Source organism: Ailuropoda melanoleuca, chromosome 10 (genome assembly GCF_002007445.2).
Source record: "Ailuropoda melanoleuca isolate Jingjing chromosome 10, ASM200744v2, whole genome shotgun sequence".
Lineage (NCBI taxonomy): Eukaryota > Metazoa > Chordata > Mammalia > Carnivora > Ursidae > Ailuropoda > Ailuropoda melanoleuca.
This window is the reverse complement of record NC_048227.1, coordinates 83009781-83028095: the sequence shown is the minus strand read 5'-3', so window position 1 is coordinate 83028095 and position 18315 is coordinate 83009781. Positions and strand designations below refer to the sequence as shown.

The window sequence follows — 18315 nt, the reverse complement described above, 5'->3', positions numbered from 1 at the left end:
GCAGGGCCGTGCTCCCTCTGAAGCCTCTAGAAGAAGTTCCTTCCTTGCTTCTTCCAACTTCTGGGGGTCCCAGGCATTCCTTGGCTTGTAGGGAATCCAGTCCCCCATTTTCAAGTAGCATTTTTCCTGTGTCACTGTGTCTTCATCTGGCCATCTTCTTAAAAGGACACCAGTCATATTGGATTAGAAGTCCTCTTTACTCCGGTATGATATCATCTTAACTATTTATGCTTGCAACAACCCTACTTCCAAATAAGGAAACATTTTGAGGTTCTAGGGACTAGAACTTCAATATATCTTTTTGGGGATGGCACAATTCAACTGATAATAGCACCTAACAAATATTAGTTGAATGGGTAAATACGATGACTCTTGAACTGATGTTTCTCATCGATATAAACGGAATTGACTGTAGTGTATTTTGTATAGGAGACAAAGAGGTAAGACCAAGGCCAAGGCAAAATATATTATTTCTTCATCTCTAAGTTTTGCTATGGTTTCAAATTGATAGACAGCATGTACTCAGCAACTAAAAAGACACCAGAATAGACTCAAACACACCCTTCTAAAAATCCCTGTTTTTCTAGTCAACACACATTGTGTGAGGATTGTGTCAACGCAGAAATAGAGTTCTACGTGCATTCTCCAGGATCAGATATCAGCCAAAATAAAATAATCTGAGAGGAAAAGGAAAAGGATTTCCTACTACAGGGTATGGTGGGATCTGAAGAGATGTACTGATGACATCAATATCTAATATTTATTAATACTTAAATGATTTTATATATGAATACCTAGGATAATATGTGCTTTCTCATCAATCTTGTCTTTGTTTAAATTCAGATAAGGATTAGTTTGCAAGGGTAGCAGGTGAGTGAGGAGGTTAACAGTGTAGGTTCTGAACCCAACTCCTCCACTTTCTAGCTGTGTGAACTTGTGAAACTTCTCTGTGTCTCAGTTTCCTCATCTGCATAACAGAGATGATAATGGTACCCTCCATAGGGCTGTTATGGAAATTGTATGATTTGGTTGTATAAAGCACACAGAATTGTGTCAGCTGCATGGTAAGGATTCAATAAATGTTAGCTACAGTTTTCATTATATACTAGCCATTTGCCTCACTTCAACTAAATCTTGGAAGCTGGCTACCCAAAATGTGGTGATACATATGGTTTACCCATAACGTAGACTTGCAGAGGAGGGCATATGCATTTCATAACATTTCCAATGAAATATATCTCTTTTCAAAAAATAGAATGACGTGAGGAAAAAATTGTTTAATGTTTTAGTGCTATTGTCACACTATTAATTTTCTTTAACCTATTTTGATAATCGACTTAGCATTTCTAGAGGATTATTTAAACAATTATAAAACATTAATCAAGATGTCTGTTGAACCAATGAACATTAATGATTGACAGCACATTCCAGAGCATGGTTCACTTCAGAATAGCAAAATTGCTGTATTTCCTCCTAACAATGACCAAGAAAATTAAATTACATTAACTTGAAATGAGCAATCCATTTTTTTTAATTCCATGTTATTTCCTAAAACTGTTTTGGGTATGTTTTAAGCATCTTGAGAATTCTGTCAACTGTTTACTTAAATTAAAAGATAAGCAGAAGGGGAACCTGGGTGGCTCAGTTGGTTAAGCAACCTACCCTTGGTTTCAGCTCAGGTCATGATCTCAGGCTCTTGAGAGAGAGCCCCCACCCCCATCAGGCTCCACCCTCAGGGTGGAGTAAGCTTGAAATTCTTCCCCTCCTCCCTCTCCCTCCCCCTCTATTCCTTCCTGCTAAGCACAATATCATGCTCTCTTTCTCTCAAATAAATTGATTAATTAAATATTTTTTTAAATGAACAGAAATCAGAACTGTTGAAGATAAAGATTTATAGAGATTGAGCATTGGAACATATGTCTGGACTATAATATCTCACATAACTTGTGTTTTATATCTCCAAACTTGTTGCCACACACCGGAATATTCTAGTTTCTTATCAGTTCTATGGAGCCATATTTTGGTAATATCTTCCATCTGTGATATTGTAATACACAGTCTACTTTAATTTTCATTCTTACAAGATGCTAACCACTCTTCACATGCCCATGTCACATAAATATGTAGAAACACAGGTTTTAGATCTGAAAAGACCCTTGGAACTTTTTATGTTAAAAGTGTTCCTCACTTTTAAAGGGTTGGAAAACACGATGCTTCATGGCGCTGCCTCCCCCATGTTCTCAGTTTCATCCTCAAAGCTCTCATTAAAAATTAGAACCTATTGATAGCACAGAGCAGTATTACATAAATTAAGTAAATTACACATGGCATATGATCTCCTGAAAAAAGACCAATACCAGTTGATACGGGATGGTTCCAGGAGTGAGAAGGATAGAAATCAAAGTCAGGCTGTGTCTTTTTGAGATCTCTCTGCCCCTACCAGACACATACCCACACACTGATCAGCTGATAGTGCTTTTCCTTGAGTATTTAACTTTCTTCTTAAAAATAAAACTGAGATATTAAAAAAAATGATCAAGGTTAAAGTAGGAGCCATTACAAATACAGTGTATGCACACACACCCAAACACACACTCAACCACCTATATTTTGGTTACTGTGCTGCATGTTAAAGAGTTTATTTTGGCTTAGAATTAGGGTTGCATTACAAAGTTTAATTCTAAAGCAAAGAATTTTTTTCTGTCTTTTCATTTGGTTTGTGGAATTACAATACATTGTATAGAGCTAATCTTAGCCAAGGATTACCCCAAGGATAAAATTAATTTCTTTCTCCGACATTAGCCCAGCCAATTTACACAAGAATTAAGGGACTGTAGCTAAAATTAGACCAGTCTTTGGTGACTTAGCTAAATTTCATTTCCTAAGTTTGGTTTGCAGTATCAAAATTTGTAATTTTCCAAGTTCATTGACTAAAATATGTGTATTTATGATGAGATGTGTTCTTCATAAAATCTGATTGCTTATAACCCAGGACTTTGTGGTCTCTCCAATATTTTAAGTTAACATTTGATTCTTACATGTTACCAATGATTTTTAAAATTTATTTTAATTCAAGGATCATCCATGTTTTCTTTTATAAGAAACAGTCCTCCACTTTCCTTTTGTCCTTTTCTAATTTGTTGGTAATGTCTCAATTCTTTATCATTTCTCTACAGAGGATTTCTACAAATTAATCCTCTAGGATACAGTTTTCTTAGAGCACAGTTACGTGAACATATCAGCAGTTAATTAAATATGTTGTCCTCCTTCACTGGTTTCTTTTCTAATTATTGCTTTATTATATATTTTAGTAAAGCTAACCCTAACACCAGTCTCTAAAACTTGAGTTTCAGGGTCATTTATCTTACATTTTATTTCTGCATCTAATAAGAGAACTGTTTAATTTATAAGCTGATGCATTAACAGACAACCCCAAAATGGTTTAAAACAATCATTTAACTTTTCGCACAAGTCTGAGGGTTAACTGGGGCTCAGCGGATGGTTCTTCTGCTGGTTTCATTTGGAGTCTCTCATGCAGCTTTGGTCCATGGCAGAGGCGACTGGAGTGTCCACAGTGGCTTCATTCCAGCATCCTGTTGGAAGGCTGGCCTCTGCTAGGAAAACTGAACATTTCCCTCTTTGCGTGGCCTCTTGTGATTTCTCCAACAGAGTGGCCCGGCTTTTAACCGGAAGCTCAGGACTTTAAAAAAGGCAAAAGGAGAAACTGCCAGACCTTCTTAAGACTTAGTCCCAGAGTTACTTCTGCCACATTCTGTTGGTTGAAGTGTCAGCAGGTCAGCTCAGGTTTAGGAGGAAATAGGACGTGCGTACTGGAAGGTGCGACTAGTTGGGCCATGTCTGAACACCGTCTACCACAAGGGTTGTTTTCCTTTTTCTCCGTTAAGACCTTGATTCTTCTCTACTCCTTTTTCAGTTCTCTGCATCTCTGGTGGTTTACCCCAGCCTACGAATATCACCTTCTTATCCATAAACATGAGGAATATTCTCCAGTGGAGTCCACCAGAGGGCCTACAAGGAGCTGAAGTTACTTATACTGTGCAGTATTTCATGTAAGTTGGTCCTTTTCCTTTTGCCTAATTTATAAGCACAAGACTCAGACACCGAGCAACTGTGCAAAGACAAACCATCTATTCTACTAAGTGGGGAAAATAAAAGTTTTAGATACTCCTTGTTAAATTTTCTTGGAATGTTCTGTCAGATCAAATTAGAAAACCGTTTCTTGGTGAAGACAGACGCATCGGGTGCTGAGGTGAGGGAAAATTACTTAAGTGGGGGAAAAGCTGTTGCTCAAAATGTTATTCTGTGGCTGAGAAAACAAGGAAATCCATCATCTCTGAAATACCTAAACTTATTTGGAATTACAGACATTTTTAAGTGAAACTGAGTGCAGAATTCTGTACCACTAGTTCTTCCTATTAAAGATAGTAGTGAGTGGACATTTTCACATTCCACCTGTCCCTCAAAACTCATTGCAAGCAAGAAAGAACGCAAAACATATAGATGGTGCCCATGTTCAAGGAAACAGAGGAAATGGCCAAACCCCAAGCCACAAGCTATGGAGCGCCCAAGCCAAATACCATGATATCTGAAGGAAAACAATTGCACAATCTGAGCAAATCTATACCTTCTTAAACTCCAACAGTAGAAAATAATTTCACAAAAATAAATGTTACAGGATTACCTAACAACCTAAAAATGTGCAATCTAAGGATTTCTGCCACCAGAAATGGAGGAAATGTCCCCATGAGCCACAGTTTGGTGCCACAGAATGTCAGAGAAGGAGGAGCTGAAAGAGAAATCATGTTCAAGTGACACATTCACTGTAGAGGCCCAGTCATCCTGGTGGGGTGGGTGCAGGAGGGAGGGGAAGTGATGATGGCTGGGACTAGGGGGACCATGACCTTGCTGATGTGTCTTATGGCACATCAGCCTCCTGCAGTTCCCAAATGTGTGGGTGGGCAGGCTCTCCAGCAAAGGGAATAATATGATTTGGAGAGCAGATGTGTGACATACCCTCACTCCTATACCCATTTGCCTAATATTCAATAAATAGCTGGCCCTGTTCAAAAAGTAATAGTCCCATAGAATCTGGAATAGCACCTCTCCATTATTACTGGAAGGGAGAAAGACAAACATACACACACACACAAGTGAAAAGTTCCTGGAAAACTTTCTCATGGAAATAGGAGAAAAATTCAGATAGATAATTGTTAATAGTTTGAGTCCATACACAACATGATCTCTAATGGTAAATTGGAAGGAAGGAAGAAAAGGAAGGGAAGGGAAGGGAAGGGAAGGGAAGGGAAGGGAAGGGAAGGAAAGGAAAGGAAAGGAAAGGAAAGGAAAGGAAAGGAAAGGAAGGGAAAGGAAAGGAAGGAAGGGAAGGGAGGGGAAGGAAGGATAGGAAGGGAAGAAGGGAGAAAGGGAGAGAGGAAGGGAGAAAGGGAGGGAGGAAGGGAGAAAGGGATGTAGGAAGGAAGGGGAGAAAGCAAGCAAGCAATTAAAGAAAAGATTCCAAGACAAGGGGAAGAATTTTTAAGCAAGTGGGCAGAGCTAAGGGAAGAGATGGAAAATAAAAATGTTACGTAGAGGTGAATACCCTGTGGCTCACTGATAGTAATTGAGCAAGTGATAACAACGGTCTGGAGTTGCACATCATAAGCACATGCTCGGTCTAGGAAAATGTAATAAAAACAAGAGGAAGACCTATCCTGGTGAGGTTATTGAACTTTAAGAAGTACTTTATGACTGTCATAGCAAGAACAGGGCTCAAGGGGGGCAGGGGAGGGGGATGATTTCTGTCTGGCAACACTCAACAGAAGACAGCAGTACATCCTCTGAGGGAAAAATAGGTGTGATCTAGGATTCTTATCAGTTCAACAGATGTATTTTCAAGCAAGTGAGATGTCAGGATAGCACTCCCCTGAGATCTTCTTGAGGGGGAGAAAACCACTAACTAAAGATGATATCCAGCTGACAGAGGTAAAGATGATCCTGAATGAAGAACTTAGTACTGACAAGATTATTTGTCACTGTGAAAAGACTGGTACATGCATTGAGACCATCTAAATGAAGAACTGCGACTAAACAGTGATGGGAAATGTGGTTATCAAACTTTCTTGTAAATGTTGGAAAACTAAACAATAATATAACAAATTAGACGGTGGGGAAGATCTATAACTGTACTGAGTGTCATAGCAAGAAGCCATTAAATGTGGTCTAAAATGAAAATATTCCATCATCTTGATAACTAAACTCTCAATACTTTTCATAAACCATCTTCTTACTTTAAAAGATCTTTTAGGAACTAGTATCTCTTGTGGTGATGAAACACTTGAACTACAGCAATTCCTTTAATTTCACTTCAATTTCTTTTTCTATTAAAGTTCAATTCAGGGAGTGGTGGGGTGGTTCAGTCAGTTAGGAGTCCGACTCTTGATTTTGGCTCAGGTCATGATCTCAGGGTGCTGAGATTGAGCCTGGGGTTGAGTTCCAAGCTCAGCGTGGAGTCTGCTTGGGACTCTCTCCACTCGCACTCTCTAAATCAATCAATCAATCAATCAAACCTTAAATAAAGTTCAAATCAGACTAAATTTGCAACTTCGATTAAACCATATGCATGGTATAATCTAGTTATTCTCTGTGTACGCAGCCATCTAATCATTCTTGTGTGAATAGAGAAGCATAATAACACAACCAGAATCATGTATACCAGATGTTTCAGGCTAATAGATTTTAGAGTGATTTGTTTCTCTGTTGATTACACAATTCTGATTGATTGAGTTTTTTTTTTTTAAAAAAAAGCACCCTATTAACAACAACAACAAAAAGAACAAAGTAATTTTTCTCTATGAAAAAATATTCTGACCACTAAAGGCAGTGAAAAACTTCAGTGGCTATTCACAATGACCTCATTTATCTAGAACCTCATTTTTATTTTCGAGGAGTTTCTCTGAAGCTGGTGTTTTAGGAAAGATGACATCACTCGGCAAAGAGAGATGGCTCTTGAGTATGCCCTGGCCTCCTTTTCCATTAAGCGAATCAAAGAGCTTGCCCTGTTCTTTACATGTATATTTGATTCTGAAAAGGATAACAAAAAAATAGAGTCATCACTGCTCTGTGAGAGCAATCATTTAGATGGTACAGCTTTCCAAAATGAATAAAGAAACCTGCCATGTCGGAGGTCTTACATGCTTGTGTGTGTCCAAGATGGACAGAAATACAGAGCAGTGTATGTCACCGACAGGGCTCCAAGCTCAGCTCCAAGGCCAGACAGTCCTTGGTTTGCAGCCAGGCTGTGAAACTAGCCAGGTAACCTTGGGCAACTTACATATGATGCTTTTATACTTTGGAGTGAAGTTTGTTTCCAAGTAAAAGATGAAATGTTAACAAAAGTTTAAATTCTACCTGCCAAGAGAATTGAATGCAGAGAATATATAGTGCAGTACTGAAGGCACGAGCTTTGGCACAAACTTTGAAAAGTGGTTCAGAATCCGATAAAGAGTATTTTCTCCTCCATCAGCCTCTGTCATGGGAAGCTGCCCCGCCCTTGGCAGGAGTGAGGAAGGTGGAGGAGAGGAGATCAAATGGATGATGGCAGTATTTTCCAAACCATAAGTCAAGCCCTGTTGATGGACCATGACATCAATTTGGAGGGCCATAGCTTGCACTATTTTTAATGCAAAGGACTGGAATGGTGTGAAGTGGATTGGAATGGAAAATAACTGAATTCATGGCATGTACTGAAGTTTAAATAGTATCTTATGAAACCCTTGTTTTAGTATCTTAAATACATGTGTGTTTCTTTGAGCTGGGTCACAATGTAAAATGGATTTCTTCTCATGGCTCACAGACAAAAAAGGTTTGAAAGCCTTTAGGCAATGGTGACTGCTTCATGGAGAAGTTGGTCAACAAGATCTTAACTGTATTTCTTATATCTTCTGGCAGGTATGGTACTTATGAAACAGGAGACATTAGCTTTCAGAAATCTGTTTCCGTATTTTGAAAAGAGAACATACCCTTAAGCTTTGACAACACTTGATAAAGTCCACATTTCCTCATTCCCAAGACATACTCTTGCCTTTGACTTATGGGTGCCTATTTCTCCTACTGCTCTCTAGCTGCTATTTCTTTTTGTTTAACTTATTTATTTTTAAAGTGAGCTCCACAGTGGGCCCAATGTAAGGCTCAAACTCACAACCCTGAGATCAAGACCTGAGCTGAGACCAAAATTGGACACTCAAATGACTGACCCCCCCAGGGGCCCCTTTAGCTGCTATTTCTAACTGTACTTTGTATCCAACCTTTCAATCTTGATAATCCTGGAATTTTACCCTAGGCTTTGCTTTGGCTTCATGATGATTTCATTCACACTTATGCCTTCAATGAATAGTTTTCTGCGCTTGATTTCAAAATCACTGCCTCCTACTCACCCCTCTCTCCTGAGCCCCAGTGCCTACGGGCAACCAGATCTGGATATCTTTCACATACCTGAGGTTCAACATGTGAAAGACTGAACTTGTTATCTTTCCTTCCTCCGACCCCTCCTCCCCATTTGCCAAACCTATTCCTCAGTATTCCTTATCTTGGGAAACATGACCACTGTCCCAGACAGAAAAAGATATCATCCTGAACGCCTTCTTCTCCCTCATCTCTTATCTACGCTCATTACCAAGACCTGTCTCTCCTAGTATTTCTTCCTTTTGTCCTGTCATTTGTTCCGCTGCCACCATCCTTGTCCAAGCCACTGACATCTTCCAGCTAGAGCACCACAGAATCCCTTCAAGTGCTCCCCAGGCTGCCATTCCTACCCCAGTACATTCTCCATGCTACACCAGTTAGCTTTCTAAAACCCCAACACGCCTGCTTTAATCCCTTCCTAGTATCCCATGCAACTCTGTCTCTCTCACTGGCTCAGCCTGTGGCACTTCAACTCTCTATACTTCAGTCTCTCCACCTGAAAAGTGTTAAAAATATCCCCCCCCCACACCTGCTATGGGTGTTGTGTCTTTAATAAAGGAAAGGGGAAATCAATATCAACAATGTAGTCACTATCATCACCATCACTATAATACTGTGGCATGCACTCCAACCTAGTGAATTTCTCTAGAGCCTTCATAGCAAGTAGATTTTTAAATTTTATGAGAATGTCAAAGTAATTTTTCTTCCAAGAAAAAAAATGACTAATATTTCTTAAAATAACCCATCAAATTGACCTTCATAGGCATAGTGGACTAAAATCTTACATAGATAATTACTAGAAGAATTGATCATATGATATCTAAAATTTTTACTGTAGCCCAAGAATAATAGAAAAATGCATGCTTTAAAAATGTACTATCCGCATTATAATTCACAGAAAAGAGAGGTGATTGCAGAAACTCTGACTCATGCTCCTGAGAGGTAATGAAAAAAATTGCCGGCAGCAAATATGGATTCTTTTTATCTCAATGATAGGCACTCTTGTTGCTCTGAAGTGAAGGTCTGAACTTCCATTGAGTTTTGTATAATGACTGTTTTTCTTCCTATTGGAAAGCACAGAGGGCACCTCACTATTAATTCAGTTTCTTTCTCAGCAGATATGGGCAAAAGAAGTGGCTGAATAAATCCGAATGCAGAAATATCAATAGGACCTGCTGTGATCTCTCTGTGGAAACTTCTGATTACGAACATCAATATTATGCTAAAGTTAAGGCCACTTGGGAAAGGAATTGCTCCAAATGGGCAGAAACTGGACGATTCTATCCATTCTTAGAAAGTAAGTAACACAATTGTCTGTAAACATGGATAGTGTCAAGGTCTTCTGGCCATTGTGTATACCACCTCGGCCCTCACAGACAGCTTCCCTGAGAGGCCAGGGCTCTGGGGGCTCTGCTCTGCACTCTGTCCCTCAGCTGCTGGAGGGACCAGCCCACGGTGCTCCACCTCGCTGGATCTCAGAGTCTCATCNTTCCCTGAGAGGCCAGGGCTCTGGGGGCTCTGCTCTGCACTCTGTCCCTCAGCTGCTGGAGGGACCAGCCCATGGTGCTCCACCTCGCTGGATCTCAGAGTCTCATCTTTATTTTTTTTTTAAAGATTTTATTTATTTATTCGACAGAGATAGAGACAGCCAGCGAGAGAGGGAACACAAGCAGGGGGAGTGGGAGAGGAAGAAGCAGGCTCATAGCAGAGGAGCCTGATGTGGGGCTCGATCCCAGAACGCCGGGATCACGCCCTGAGCCAAAGGCAGACGCTTAACCGCTGTGCCACCCAGGCGCACCAGAGTCTCATCTTTATAATGAGAGGTTTTGCTCATTGGCAAACTACATTTCTTCTTGTTCTGAACTTGGTGGTGCGATGATGTATTTCTAGATGTGACTCAGAAATCCGGTAACATCTTCCTGATGTTTGCTCTTTAGTATTTTCCTCTCTTGTTCTGCGGTTGATTCAGCCATAGAGGACCCACTCCGAGCTGCCATAATGAAGTTTACGAGTGTTTCTTCCGTCCTGGAACAAGAGCCTCTCCGCTGGTGCCCTTCTAGATCAGACATCACCAAACTATGTCCTTAGACCAAATGCAGCTCGGCCCCCTTTCCATTTTTCTACGGGCCAAGAGCTAAGAATGCTTTTTACATTTATATAAATAAGAGTTGCAACAGACATCATATGGCCTGTAAAGCCTAAAATACTTCCTGTCTGGACCTTTATAGTAAAGGTTGTGAACCTCTGTTCTAGATCATTCTAATCACACCTTCAAAGTTATTTAACTGTGCTTCATTCCTCCATGGCTGATTTCCACCACAGATCAAATCATATTAATGTTATTTATCAGCAACTTTTCAAGTCACAGGAGTGTTATAAACACTTTTAATTGTGTTTACCATCTCTTTATCCATGGGATTAGGCATGAAGTCAATACAACCCTTGAATTTTCTGTGTTCGTATTGTGTCAGGGAGTGTGAAATGATTGTTTCAAGATGTGGCATATCTAGCTAACCTTAGAGCAGTCTGAGTCATCTTAACTGAGAGGGGGGCTTTAGGGCTTTGATTCTAGTAGAATTATATTGCAGTTTTATCCACGGTGATTTCTACATCTGAACATGATAACTCCCTCTCCCCTCCCCTTTAAGCACAAATTGGCCCACCAAGGGTTGCTTTGACTACAGACGAGAAATCCATTTCTATTGTTCTGACGGCTCCAGAGAAGTGGAAAAGAAATCCAGAAGACAGTCCTATTTCCATGCAACAGATATACTCTAATCTGAAGTATAATGTGTCCGTATATAATACTAAATCTAACAGAACGGTAAGACTGGAACGGAAAGGGGGGCCTATAATCTGTGTCACTTTCTGCAACTAATGCTGGAATAAGCAGCCCAGAGGCAGGGGAATCTGGGAAGATGGGATTTTCGAAGACATGCTAGACAAGATACAGTGGAGGCTGATATGTAGACATCTCAGCAACGTCCTTCGATTTCCCTTACAGAAACGCTCTGTCAGTGGGGTCTGATGTTGCTATTGGGTGTAGAATGATTGTCCTCCTCACTTTGATGGAGAGCTTGGACTTGCATAGCACCTGTCAGTCATTCTCCAAAAGAGAAAAAAAATATCCGCAAGGACATGGCAAAATTGAACAAGAAATCCATCCTTATGTTGTTATTTAGAATTGCTCCCAGAATGGTTCCATTACTGACCATGCTGTGCTGAGCTAAAGGAAAAGGATATTTTAAAGCTATTCCTGAAAAAAAAAAGCTTGTAGTGATAATGAAGGATTTCGTGGTATCTCAGTGTTTTATTTCCTTCTAGAGCTGTCTGGGGTGGTGCTGGAATTCTTTGGCTCTAACTGCTATTTGCCATCCCCTGCCCTAGTGGTCCCAGGATGTGACCAACCACACACTGGTGCTGAGCTGGCTGGAGCCAGACACTCTGTACTGCGTGCGCGTGGAGTCCTTCGTCCCAGGGCCTCCTCGCCTTGCTCAGCCTTCTGACAAGCAGTGTGTCCGTACTTTGAAAGGTAAGCTTTAAAAGTCTCAGCTGGTCTGAGGAAGGAACTCTGATGAAACTAGGAGAAGTGTGGCAGTTATAAACAAGGTTTTGATAAATCCATGTCTACCAGAAACAGGTTGAGGCAAAGGTAGATACAACCATTACCAGAAATGCACTGAGCAGCCTGGGACTCTGCCCTTGAACTTGGCCAGGATCTGAGTATGTTTGCTTCCTCCCGGGGAAGCACCTGTCCAGATATCTGCTGCCAACAGGCCTCTTCTGTGGGGGAAAACACAATTAAAAATCTTTATACACATCTCTTTATTTTTTTTAATTGTAGTCCCTTTCGTGAAGAGAAGTTCTGTGGTCTTTAAGAACATCAAATGTTAGTGCTAGAAACAAAGCATTATCCTAAACACTCTTGAAGACAGCAGCCTTTGCTCACCCTCAGAAATAGAATTACAGGCTCTGCAAGTTGCATTCAGGTATCAGTCACTGGCTACACGAACATCTGGGGTCAGCAAATCCACACTTACTCCCTCACTCCCATTGTTTCTCTCTCCTTCCCTTTGTCTTCTTCTCATGTTTCCTGAACTTGGCTGAAGATTCTCATTCCCATTAGAAGACAGAGAGTTAGGACCTTGCATTTGTTTCTTTGTGCTTCCTCAAGGGTCAGAGACCTCGAACTCAAAACCTGAACACTGAAAATTAACCTTAAAGTTGACTTTCATCAAATGGCCCCTCATCTGTTATTCTTTCTTCTCCCGCTTCCAAACACGCTGGCCTATGACAAATGTCACCACTTTTCCCCCAGCCCGTTTCCATCACCAGATATGGGAGGGCCATGGTGACAGGAACCCTGCTCTCCTCTTCCCTCGTGCTTACACAGCACAAGATGTAATGGCCCTAAGGAATCAAAAGGGGATTTTGTGATTTTGAAAGTGATAAGTTGTATTTTTGAATCTCTATCCTTTCATACCTTCCCCTAAAACAAAGAGTTCTCTGCCATATGTCAAATAAAAGTGAAATGAGAAGCAAGAAAGAAGCAAAACAAAGCAGATTGAAGAAATAGTTTCTGTATTTGCTCTGTTTACTAACGGCTTGATCAGTGGCCAAGTGGTAGAAATGAATTTCCTGGAGATCATTTAAGCAGTTGGCAGATTTAAAGCAACTCGAGTAGGAATTCCATTACATACTTCCCGGTGAGAGATGCAGCCAGCTTTCTCACTAGTTTAGGAAAGGTGACAAAATAAGGATGTATCTTTTCGGGTTGTGACCTTTTCCATGAAATCCCAGCTGGACTAGGTCTTTTGGGACCCCCTTTGAAACAGACTTCTGCTCTCCACAGCCCCCATCCCTAAAGCATAGTTACAGTTCATGAGGGTTATTGAGGCAAACATGTCCTGCTGTACACCGAGTGCCATCGGTCATTGTTGTCATGGCATGTTCTCATTAGGGCAGGTTCAGTCCAGAGACCAGAGATTGCATTCCGAGGACTCGGCTGAATCATGGCCTCATGTAGGGAAGGTGATGCTCAGCCCTCTGCACCAGTTGCATTGTGCTGCTGCCACCTTTCCACGTGGAACCTGAGGACAGATGTGCTCCTCAGGAGCTGTTCGGGCGGAAGAGCCTGCGCTTCGATCCTTGTACCTGGACTTTTCCCACTGGCTCTTGTTGACATCCTTCATTGTCCATGACACTTCTGTTTCCACCCTTTCACTAGTCATGTACAGAGTAATTTTATTGCTTTTTCTCAGACTTAGGCATCAAGAGTATCCAAACGACTGCACAGATGAAGGAGTTCCCATGACACGCTAGCTGATTTCATCAGTATGTAAGGAATATGCTAGAACTTTTGTGATATGTGCTAAGCTCCTCTATTTTCTACTGCTGTATTGTCTCCAGAGAACAGAACCAACATATATATATATAGAGAGAGAAAGAGAGACAGAGACAGAGAGACAGAGACAGACAGAGAGATTTGTTTTAAGGAGATGGCTTACATGACTGTGGAGGCTGGTGAGCTCAAAATCTGTTGGGCAGTCCAGCAGGCTGGATAGCCAAGGAAGAGTTGATGTTACAGTTCTAGCCTGAAGGTAATCAGCTGGTGGAATTCTCACTTTCTCGAGGTGGTCACCATTTGTTTCTACTAAAGCCTTCAACTGATTGGATGAGGTCACCCATATTACAGAGTCATCTGGTTTACTCAAGTCTATTCATTCAAATGCTAATCTCATCTAAAAATGCCTTCTGAGAAACATCTAGAATCATGTTTCACCCAACATCTGGGTACCATGGCCTAGCCAAATTGGTACAGATAATTAACTATCACAACTTCCAGTATTCTATAGGAGCCCAACAAATATAAATCAGTCCCAGTGAGACCTTTTCACAGCTGTATAATCTGATCAATGGAGGGTCAGCACTGCTTTCTTAAAAGCTGTTCACCAAGTCTTTTCATTCCTTTATGGACTTTTACTTGTCATGACCCTACAGCACAGAGGACCTGGAAGGGAGTCGCTCCCATTCTCAGCACACCCCAGCTCAGACACCTCCCTACACACATCCCAAGCTCCAGAAAGTCTAGCCCACCCACTTCGGGACGGTTCTGTTAGTCACAGAGCAGGTGATGCCGTACGTTCGTGTCTTCTACTGAATATTTGGAAAAGGTTGAGTCAAATGAGTGTATGGAAAAAGGAGGGCAACTTCATAGGATCTTCAAGAGGGTTTTGTTGCTTTGTTTAAAGTGTATAAGTTGCTGGAATATTAGACACACTTAGCTTCAAACATAAGAACCTGCATGAATCTCACAGCCAGACAGAAAATGTTGGAATATCTGCTGATTGACTTATTGATGCATCCAAATTACAAGGTATGTGAGAAGTCCGGATGAGTCCCGAAGACCAGCTCTTGTCAGAGAGTAAGAATTCCGAGACCCCGTATCACTTTTCCTTCAAGCTTCTCAACTTATAAATGAAAAACTGAGCTCCTAATTGTCAGTGATCAGCCCAAAGCCGCCTGACATTGCCAGGTTTTTCCCACCACACCGAACCACAACTCTCTATCTCTGTCCTTTTTTGTTTTGACAGACCAAGCATCAGCATTGAAGGTTAAAATCATCTTCTGGTATGTTTTGCCCGTATCTGTTACCGTGTTTCTTTTTTCCGTGATGGGCTACTCCATGTACAGATATATCCATGTTGGCAAAGAGAAACACCCAGCAAATTTGGTGAGTGCTTAGTGTGGCAGGAATCATTATAAACCCTCCCTTCCAGGCCAGAAAAGGAAGCTCTAGAACAGACACAGGTCCCTTTTACAGGCAGCATGGACTTAAAGAGCGGATGAATTAGAAAACACTTCACGGGGTGGACAATGAAGATTCAAACATAAGTCATGACTGGCCATCTCATCAGACACCTTCCACACATCCCCACCACCATTTTAATCTCAAACCAGTTTTCCTGACTTGATTTAAAGTTTCTCTATCCACCATAAACAGGCAGATGGATTTCCCTTTCCGGCCTCATTACAGTCGGATTAGAATGGTATATAGGGGGAGGGAACAAAACCATCCCGACTTATGTGCCTCTTTCCCTCTTCACATCCCGTTTTCATTCCCATCCACATTTCATGTCCAGAGTATATCCCAACCAGGGCTGGGAGCCCAGGTAACCACTGCTAATTGACAAATACGTGCTCAACAATAATTAACAAAGCAATGTCCAAACTGGCTCACTTAGCCCTCGCCACTTCGCACGTAGCAGAAATTCTGATTTTACAGAATTAAAAACTGAGGCTCCAGAAATTAAAAAACTGCCCTGAAGTCCCTGGGCCAGTTAGGGGAGGGGAAGTCTCACCCTGATCCTTGGACGGCATACACACCCCCCAGGGACAATGTTCACTTCCATATGCCTTTGTGTGTGTGCGCCTTGGGTCTCTTGCCTCCATGCGACTGAGGCTTTCTGTCTATTCTAAGAATGACTGTCACTTCCGTGAGTCGGTAAGAATAGGTCTTTAGAACTATGTGATGACAGTATAAGTTCTACTTAACAGCTGTTTTTCACGTCTCTCTCAAGTGAAAAGGTGAAAACCATTCTCTTCTCTCTTTATAGATTTTGATTTATGGAAATGAGTTTGACAAAAGATTCTTTGTACCTGCTGAAAAAATTGTGCTGAATTTCATCACCCTCAATATTTTGGAGGATCCTAACACTTCTCACAGGGATGTAAGTGTAAGGGGGAAAAGCAGCGAGGTATGGGACCTGAACGAGCCCATCGAGAACCACGAGCCACCTCAGGAGGACATGGAGGTGAAACACGTAGGGTATGCTTTACATTTGATGGACACTTTCTGTGACTCTGAGGAAAGCGCCAAGGGTACATCCCTAACCCAGCAAGAGTCACTGGGCAGAACAACCCCCGCAGACAAAGCTGTCATTGAATACGAATATGCTGTAAGAACTGCTGGCGTTTGTGCAGGGCCTGGAGATCAAGAGCTCAATCTGCAGGAGGACATGTCCCTCCAAGAACAATTCCTTGAGCACCAGGCAGCTTTGGCAGACCTGGGCTCCCAAACACCACGGTATTCGTATGCGCCTCAGCTGCGAGACTTGGACCAGCTGCTGCAGGAGCACGTGGACACGGACAAGGAGCCAGATGGAGAGGCATCGACCACACTGGTCGATTGGGACCCTCGGACTGGCAGGCTGTGCATACCGTCATTCTCTAGCTTTGAACATGACTCAGACGGATGTGAGCAGCCTGCGTACAAGGAGCTCATGGAGGAGGGCCTCTTGTCTAGATTCTATGAGGACCAGGCTCCAGATGAGCCATCGGAAGAAAATGAAGCCTATCTCATGAAATTTATGGAGGAATGGGGATTGTATGTGCAAATGCAGGACTAACACCTGAACTTCCCTTTCCACACACCTGCTGTTACAAGACACATGCTTGCAAACATAGGAGTGACCAAACAATAAAGGATGTGGGATGAAAGAAGTTGACTCAGATTTTCTGTGTCCATGAGAATTACTTCTCTTCTCCATTCCCATAGCACTTGTCATTCTGCCTCATATGGGAGGTTGATTTATGCATGTGGGTCTCTAAAGATGATGGTGGGCACCTGGAATGCAGGGGCTGACCCACTGTTTTGTAGGCATTCAAAAAGGTTTGCCAAATTGGATGAAGAATTTACTCGGGGGAGCGTGTATGGCTTCTTGGTTGATTATTTTCAAAGAAGCCTACTTCTGCATTTAAATTTTAGGCACTTACCAAGTGTATAGCAGTGTAAAAAAATAGTTCATGAAGACCATTCATTTTATAAATACTCCTTTTTTCAGAATTTGGTTTATTGTAGCGATGAGATACTTAAAACATACAAATACCACTAAATTAGTAGTAAGTTGGTCACATTTAAACCCAACCCTCTATTCAATCACAGAATCCAAGTTCAGATGAATAAATCAGGAACAGATCTTGATATCACACACTTTTGGCTACTTAAAGTGGCCATATTAGTATTTTATGAGAACTTCTGGAGTGTTAACATAAACGTTATTATTTTATAGTCAGAGAATGTCCTCTTAATAACTTAGTAAGCACTTTTATTAGAGGACTAACCTGAAAGAAAATGCTACCTTTTATGATACATAGTACATTTATTTCTGGAAATATGTCTTTCCTTTTTTTTTAAGATTTCATTTAATTTTTTGAGAGAGAAAGAGTCAGTGCAAGAGAGCACAAGCAGGGGGAGCAGCAGAGGGAGAGGGAGAAGCAGGTTCCCCACTGAGCAGGAACCCCCCCCCCACCACAACCCTGTGCTCATGCCCAGGCCCCCAGTGGGATCATGACCTGAGCTGAAGGCAGATCCTTAAGGGACTGAGCCACCCAGGTACCTCTGGAAATGTGTCTTTAAAAAGATATTTACATCCTCTATAAACTGGAATGTGTTCAACAGGTGAAGCACTATGTTATTATTATAATATCAAATATTCTATTTGAGGGAGCAATGCCTCAAAGACCCCTTGCAGTATGAATGAATATCCCCTACCTACAAAATCTTAAAGTCAATAAACAAGTGTTTATTTTATATATAAAATATACAAGGATAGACAAACAAGGATATACAAAATATACAAACAATACAAAAAATATGCAAGCAATATACAAACAAGGATATAGAAGTGTAAAAAGCTAAATGAATACAATACATAAGGGAGAATGTATTAAAATTTGCCACAATTCACTGTGGGAACTAAAGTGTATCATAAACAACACCATAGTAATTAACTTCCAGCAACTAGTCCCATATCCTTCACCGTTCACCTAGAA

The 18315-nt window shown here is 41.3% G+C and overlaps 1 protein-coding gene across 3 annotated transcripts in view; it reads left to right on the top strand.

Moving 5' to 3' along the window:
- IL20RA (interleukin 20 receptor subunit alpha) overlaps positions 1 to 16983 on the top strand; it is a 34318-nt gene extending 17335 nt beyond the window's left edge. For 2 of the 3 annotated variants that reach the window (XM_019795071.2, XM_034669194.1), the window contains 6 exons: positions 3935 to 4070; positions 9597 to 9778; positions 11130 to 11305; positions 11869 to 12013; positions 15075 to 15214; positions 16098 to 16983. In XM_019795071.2, coding sequence (XP_019650630.1) covers positions 3994 to 4070; positions 9597 to 9778; positions 11130 to 11305; positions 11869 to 12013; positions 15075 to 15214; positions 16098 to 16889 — 1512 coding nt within the window. In that variant the 5' untranslated portion in view covers positions 3935 to 3993 and the 3' untranslated portion in view covers positions 16890 to 16983. Of the gene's footprint in view, positions 1 to 3934; positions 4071 to 9596; positions 9779 to 11129; positions 11306 to 11868; positions 12014 to 15074; positions 15215 to 16097 lie in introns of those variants that run through there. The other variant, XM_034669193.1, reaches the window with a different exon arrangement.
- The last annotated feature ends 1332 nt before the right edge of the window (positions 16984 to 18315 follow it).